The following is an 8,093-nucleotide window of genomic DNA, read 5'->3' as shown; positions in this document are numbered from 1 at the left end:
AGATTTTTAAGGCAATCCTCAAATGAAACTCCTCCCACGGAAAAATCATCCATAAAAACCTTCATTTCCTCTTCTAGCATGTCCCCGAAAATGCTCATCATACACCTTTGAAAGGTCGCCGGAGCATTACACAATCCAAAGGGAATTCTTTTATATGAAAAAGTACCATAGGGGCATGCGAAGGTTGTCTTTTCTTGATCCTCGAGATGAATAGGAATTTGAAAGAATCCCGAATATCCATCAAGGAAGCAATAGAACTTGTCGCCTTGTCAACCTTTCAAGTATTTTGTCAATAAAAGGGAGAGGGGAGTGATCCTTTTTGGTTGATGTGTTTAGACGTCTATAGTCTATACACATCCTCCAACCAGTGACCGTTCTAGTTGGAATGAGTTCACCTTTCTCATTCTTTACTACGGTCATACCCCCCTTCTTAGGAACGACATGCACGGGGGAGACCCACCTTGACCTTGAGATGGGGAATATGATTCCCGCATCCAAAAGCTTGGTGATCTCTTTCTTTACTACTTCTCCCATTGGGGATGTAGTTTCCTTTGTCGTTCAATAGAAGGTAGGGTGCCCTCCTCAAGTGTGATGTGGTGTGTACACAAGGCGGGGCTTATGCCCTTAAGATCATCAGTTGTGTACCCCAAAGCACCTTGGTGCTTTCTCAAGACACCACATAACTCTTGAGCTTGGCTCTCACTCAAGGATGCACTAACAATGACGTGATAAGTAGAATTAGGGCCTAGGAATTCATACCTAAGGTGTGATGGTAGAGGTTTGAGCTCTACCATAGGAACACCTTTACCTTCTTTGGTTGAGGCCACATGCAAAGCATCTTGACTTGATATCCCCATACAAATTTGATCATCACTCCCTTTATTGCTTCCATCAAGCAAGTCTTCATACAATTGCACTTCCTTGTTTGGGATACCTATCTTTTCCTTGTTCAACAAAACACATTCAAGAGGATCATTAGATGTGAGCAAATGCTCATGCATGGATTGTACAATATTATCAAGAACTTCAACTCTCATGCAATTCTCAAAAGAAGAAGAGGGATATTTCATGCCTTCATTCAAATCAAATTCAACTACCTCCTCTCCAATCTTAAGAGAAATCTTAACACTTTTGACATCAATCATTGCCCCCGATGTAGCAAGAAATGGTCTACCTAAGATGATAGGGATAGTAGCATCTTCATCCATATCCAACACTACAAAATCAACCAGAATGACAAATTTCCCAACCCTCAAAGGAACATCTTCTACCTTCCCCTTTGGGATCTTAATTGATCTATCGGCTAATTGCAAAGTAATCTTGGAAGGTAAAAGTTCTCCTAGACCTAATCTTTGATAGACCGAATATGGCATAAGGCTAACACTAGCTCCTAAGTCACATAGGGCATTATCAATTTGAGTTTTATTAATGGCACAAGGGATGGAGAAATTTCCAGGATCCTTCAACTTAGGAGGCATCTTATTCATGATTATTGCACTACAATGTTCGGGTAGGCTAATTGTTTCCATCATGTCACATGTCCTTTTTCCACTCAAAATCTCTTTGAGGAACTTAGCATAGTTTGGCATTTGTTCTACAACATCGGTGAAAGGAAGAGTTAGATGAAGTTGCTTAAGCATCTCTACAAATTTCCCAAATTGCTCATCCAATTTGTGTTTATTATACCTTTGGGGATAGGGAAGCTTGGGTTTGTAAAGTTCTTTCTCTTTCTCTTTCTCTAACACTTTCTCTACTTGTTCCTCATCAACTCTCTCACTCAAAGGACACTCATCTCCCTCAATTTTAATGGGAATCTTACTAGTGCTCTCTATAGCAACACTCTTATTAGGCACTCCACCCTCAAGGACCCTACCACTTCTATTAACAATAGCATCCATAGGGTTCTTAGAATCTAAACTAGGTGAAGTCAAAGAAGAGGAATTTGCACATTCCTTAAACACTAGCCAATTGAGAGAGTTTATCACCTAAATCTTTATTATAAGACAACATGTGATTGAACTTCTCATCATTCAAAGCCATGTAAGTTTCTAGCATCTTAGCTTGTTTCTCAATAATTCCTTCCAAGAAATTCCTAGAAGAAAATGATTGATCATAGGAATCATCACTTAAACCTTGAGCATTTGGAACTAAACCAATTGGGGAACCTCTTTGAAAATTTGCTTGAAAATATCCCCTACTTTGATTATTCCAATTACCCCTAGTTTGATTTTGGCCTCTTTGTTGACTATGGTTACCATAACTTTGATTATGATCCCCATGTCCTTGGCCATGACCTTGACCATTATAACTATGGTTATTGTAGCTACCATGAATCCCTTGGAATCCATGATTTCTCTAACCTCCAGTTTGGTTATAATTATCATGGTTCACATGATTATGATAATTCCTATTTCCAACATTTCTTTGAACATCAATTCTAGGTTCACATTCATGATCATTAATATAATTCAAATGCTCTACATCAATTCCATCACATTCATTACAAGGAATATTGGGGCACATAGAAGCATCATGATCATTCATTCCACATAAATCACAAGGCCAAGATTCTCTAACCATGCAACAAGAAGAAAGATTGGAGTTAGGGTAAAAAAGTGTACCTCTCCCCTTAATTTGGGAGGGAAAAATCGGAGCTTGCGAAGGTGGTTTCTCAAGCTTTGCTTTGAGTGACACAACTTCTTTCCCTAAATCCGCAATCAAAGTAGTCAAATCATTAATGGCACTAAGTTGTTCGATTGGGCAACCTTTGCTTGTTGGCTCTTTCTCCACTTCTTGCCAATTCATATAATGTCGCACCACTTCATCTATTGCATCCACCACTTCTTCTTCCGTTTTGTTCATTATTGGGCCTCCGGCTCCGGCATCTAAGCTTGCTCTTCCATGAGAACTCAACCCACCATAGAAGATTTGTATGATTTGATAGGTAGGAATCCCATGGTGTGGACACTCTCTTTGATACTCCATGTATCTCTCCCATGCTTCATAGAGACACTCACTAGGCCCTTGCTTTAAATTTTGGATCAAAGTTCATGATTCCGCCGTCTTCTTTTGTGGGAAAAAGCGAAATAAGAAAGCCTTTGTAACCTCATCCCATGTTCTTAAGGACCTTGGTTTGACCTCTTTGTCCAACCACTCTAGAGCTCTTCCAATGAGAGAGAAGGGGAACAACTTGAGTCTTATGTACTCTTGAGCAACTCCGGTTACCACAATAGTATTGCAATATATCTCAAAATCTTTGAGATGATTTTCACTCTTTGTACCTCCAAATTGCTTCCTCTCAACCAAAGTAATCATGGCCGGTTTAATTTCAAAGTCATGATCCGGAACCATCAATGGAACAATTCCACTCTCATACTTGTAAGCTCCCGGAGTGCCTAATTCCTTCAATGTCAACCTTTGAGCTTCTCCCATGTTCACTTGCACACACAATTCTCAAACAAAAATTATTAGTAGCACAGCTACAAATGTAGCCTAAAAGAAAATCTTTTTGTATTTTTCAATAATATGGAATAGACTCAACAACAATACACAATCAAGACACCATTCCCCGGCAACGGCGCCATTTTGATGAGTGGTGAAATGGTAGGTCGTTGGACTACCTCCCCCAAACAATCAAACAAAATTTATACACTCAACTAACCCCTATACAAGTATAGTAGCAAGTCAAGGGTCGAACCCAAGGGAATAGTGATTAAAAATCTATTTTCTTATGCTAAGCTATTCCGAAATCGAAATTGGGGTTGTAAGGCTAAGACTAAAGCTAATCACAACTAATGAACTTGTAAAATCAAAGATGATAAACACTAGGGTTAGGATCCACATGCATTCATAATGAAAATCAACTAATTTGGGAGGTCAATCAATTAAGTCAAGCAATGTGAGGGAAAATCGATATTGCAACCAAAATAACATATCATGCTATTCTCCTGGAGGTCTAACTAGCGCCAACTATGATAAACTCTAGCTAGGAAACGTCACAAGACAACTCAATCGTGTAAGTGCAAGCCACAAATCAATGGTCCGTATCAATGTGAACTTACAATGTAATCTAGTGTGAATAACTAGGGTGATCAAGCCTAAATCTAGCACACACATGCACAAAATCAATCAACCAATTTAATCACATTATCAACTCAATCAATTTCCCAAAATTAATTTCAATTCATTACTAATACATGCTTCACCATTACCCTAGCAATCAAACTACTCACAATCAATTAAGAATATCAAGATCAAAGCTAAACTAATCAACAAATTCATATTCATCAATTGAAATCAAACTAAATCAAACTAAATCAATCAAACTATCAACAAACTTAATCAATCAACAAAACAAATGAAATCAAACATAAGATTGTATTAAAGAGTAAATAATTCTTACAAACTTGATAGAAATCAAACCAAAATGTAGCAATCTTCAATCATCAATCATCAAACCCAAAGTTTCTCTCTCTAGAAATCTAAGAACAAGTGTTTTTCTCTCTCCTCCCAAAATTCAATCTAAACTAATTCTAATCTAAATATAATCCAAGCTAATGAATAATCTCCCTAAAAATAGAAGGAAACTACTATATATACAAAGGAGAAGTCGGTTATGACGTCCAAAAATAGACCCACGTCGGTGCGGCCGCACATAGGGGAGAAGAGGAGGTGCACGAGCACAAACCCATAGGGGTGCGCCCGCACACGCCTCCTGTGCGTCCGCACGCGCCACATGTGCGGCTGCACAGCCCCCTGTGTGCCCGCACCAAAGGGGGTCTCCTCCTTCATCTTCTTCGACCTTGATCATCTGGTGCACACAACTTTGGTGATGGTGATGAACATCGAAGTAGGCAGCAAGTTATGGACATTTTGGTGGGTACAAGTCATAGATGATGCCCCCACCACTTGCGTGCACCAGTCAAGAAACTTGCCCTTCGAGTTCCTCTAGACTTGAAGCTTAAAATGCTAGCACGAGACATCAATTGCAATGATAAATGTTGAAGGGAAGCTCGGAAATCTTTGGATGATCGATCATAACCTACAAACGAAAGAAAACAAACAAGTAATAGAGAAAAACAATGAATAAACAAGAAAAAGCACAAAATAGAGAAACTAACTACGAAAAGCACAAAGTAAAGAAATAGAGAGAAAAACTAAAGAAAACTAAGGAAAAGAGCTATAAAATGAAATAAAATTCATCCAAAAAGAGATCAAATGAGTGCCATAAATGTCACTCATCACTTCTCCTCTATGTGTGGCCGCACCTGCGTGGGTCTATTTTAGGACGTCATAACCGACTTCTCCCTTGTATATATAGTAGTTTCTTTCCATTTTTAGAGAGAGAATTCATTCATAGATTTTGATTAGATTTTCATTAAGAATTCATTAGGAGCAATTAGATTAGATTAGACTTGATTAGAAAGGTTTTTAGAGAGAGAAACTCTAGGTTTTAGAGAGAGAATTTCATGGTGGATTGTTGATGATTGAAGCTTTCTTTAATTCCATTGATCTTTGATCAAGATTGTAAGATTTCCTTTTATTTAATTCAATCTTTAGTTTCATTTCAATTGTTTTGATGAATGTTCAAGTTTGATTGAAGTTTGATTGATTTGGGATTTGATTATAGTTTGTTCAATTTGATCATGATGAATTTGTTGTTTGGCTTTGTTTTGATCTTGATTTCTATGGATTATGAGTAGTTAGATTGCTATGGTAATGGTGAAGCATGTATGAGTAATAGATTGATGCTAATTGGAGAAAATTGATGGAGTTGATGATGTGATTAAATTTGGTTGATGATCATGTGCATGTGTGTGATTAATTAAAGAGTATCTAACTTTGATTATTGCGTTAGATTGCATAGTAAGTTCACATTGATACGGACCATTGATTTGTGGCTTGCATTTACACGATTGAGGTGTCTTGTGATGTTTCCTAGCTAGAGTTTATCGTAGTTGACGCTAGTTAGACCTCTAGGAGAATAGCTTGATATGCTCTATTGGTTGCATGATTGATCTTCCCTCACATTGCTTGACATAGCCAATTTAACCTCCCAATTAGTTGATTCCAATATGACTACATGTGGATCCTAGCCCTAGTGCTTATTACATTTGATTTCTTCTCGTTTGTTTGTCGTGTTTGTCTTAATTAGTATAGATTTCACACCCTATCTCTAGACTTCGGGATATCTTGACTATAGACAATAGACTTTGACTCACCATTCCTTTGGGTTCGACCTTGACTTACCTCTATACTTGTATTTAGGTTTGTTGAGTTTTTATAAATTTTGTTTGGCTTAGGGAGGATTAGTCCAATGACCTAGTTTTCCCCACGTCAAAATGACGCCGTTGCCGGGGAATGGTGTCGTGATTGTGTATTGTTGTTGAGTCTATTCCATCTATTTGAAAAATACAAAAAGATTTTCTTTTAGGCTACACTTGTAGCCGTGCTACTAATAATTTTGTTTGAGATTGTGTGCAAGTGAACATGGGAGAAGCTCATAGAGTGACGTTGAAGGAGTTGGGCATTCCGGGCGCTTACAAGTATGAGAGCGGGATTGCTCCATTATTGATCCCGGATGGTGATTTTGAAATCAAACCGGCTCTGGTCACCTTGATTGAGAGGAAACAATATGGTGGTGCAAAAAGTGAAAATCCTCTCAACCATCTCAAGGATTTTGAGAAGTATTGTAATACAATCATGGTAACCGGAGTTGCTCAAGAATATATAAGGCTCAAGTTGTTTCCCTTCTCTCTCATTGGAAGAGCTTTAGAGTGGTTGGACAAGGAGGTAAAGACAAGGTCCCTTAGGACGTGGGATGAAGTCACAAAAGCTTTCTTGTCCCGTTTCTACCCACCAAAGAAGACGGCGGAGGCTAGAGCATTAATCCAAAGTTTCAAGCAATTTCCTAGAGAGAATCTCTATGAAGCATGGGAGAGGTACAAGGATTACCAAAGGGAATGCCCTCACGACGAAATTCCAACCTATCAAGTCATACAAATTTTCTATGGTGGTTTGAGCTTTCAAGGAAGATCGAGCCTTGATGCCGGAGCCGGAGGGCCGATTATGAACAAAACGGAAGAAGAGGTTGTGGATGTAATAGATGATGTGGTAAGGAACTACATGGATTGGCATGATGTAGAGAGGGAATCGAGAACCACAAGTGGCTCAATCGATCAATCTTATGTCGTCAAAGATTTGTCCACATTGGTCTCGGAGTTAGGAAAGGAGGTGAATTCTCTCAAGACCAAGCTCGAGAGTCCTTCACAAGCTTCTAGTCTTCCCTCCCAATTTAAGGGGAGAGGTACATCTTCCGACTCTAACCCTCTTTTTGCTTCTTGTTGCATGATAAGAGAATGCTTGGTTTGTGATTTATGTGGAAAGAATGATCATAATGCTTCAAATTGCCCCAATGTTCCTTGTGATAAATGTGATGGATATGAGAATGTGCATGTGAATTGTGAGGATAAAAATGATTTTGGACCTAGATTTAATGCTCAAAAGAATGTTGGGAATAGGAATTATCACAATCATGGGAGCTATGATAATTATAACCAAAATAGTGGTTATGGTAACCATGTGACCCAAGAATTTTGTGGTAACCATAATAACTTTTGTTTTAATGATCAAAGCCATGGCCAAGAATATGGGGATCATAACCAAGGTTATGGTAACCATAATAAAAATTTCGGCCAAAATCATGGTAAGGGTAATTGGAGTAATCAAGGTAGGGGACATTTTCAAAATGATGTTTAAAGAGATACCCCACGCCAAATTACTCCAAAGACTCAAAGCCAAGGTGATGATTTCTATGCTCAACAATCCCAATTGAATAGGCTAGAGAATTTCATGATGGCTCAATCCGAGATGTTGAATGAATTCACATAGTCTTGTAACAAAATGTTTGAGGTCTTATTTACTCATGGAAAGAAGCTTGAGAACCAAATTGTTCAACTAGTCGACCCTTTGAGAGATTGTGCTAGTCCATCTTCTTTACCCTCACAAGAAGTTGACTCTAGGGAACCGATGTGTGCTATGACCACTAGGAGTGGTAAGGTCCTTAAAGAGAGTGTTCCTAGGAAGAGTAAGGT

At 38.5% G+C, this 8,093-nt stretch overlaps 1 protein-coding gene across 1 annotated transcript; it reads right to left on the bottom strand.

Annotated features, from left to right (window-relative positions):
• Positions 1–521: 521 nt before the first annotated feature.
• On the bottom strand, positions 522–1,898 carry LOC110691552. Its single transcript, XM_021868492.1, has one exon. The coding sequence runs from the start codon at positions 1,896–1,898 to the stop codon at positions 522–524; it is 1,377 nt and encodes a 458-aa protein (XP_021724184.1).
• Positions 1,899–8,093: the final 6,195 nt, after the last annotated feature.

This window comes from Chenopodium quinoa, unplaced genomic scaffold, assembly GCF_001683475.1.
Source record: "Chenopodium quinoa cultivar QQ74 unplaced genomic scaffold, ASM168347v1, whole genome shotgun sequence".
Lineage (NCBI taxonomy): Eukaryota > Viridiplantae > Streptophyta > Magnoliopsida > Caryophyllales > Amaranthaceae > Chenopodium > Chenopodium quinoa.
The sequence above is the reverse complement of the archived record's forward strand: the minus strand, read 5'-3'. Positions and strand labels throughout refer to the sequence as shown.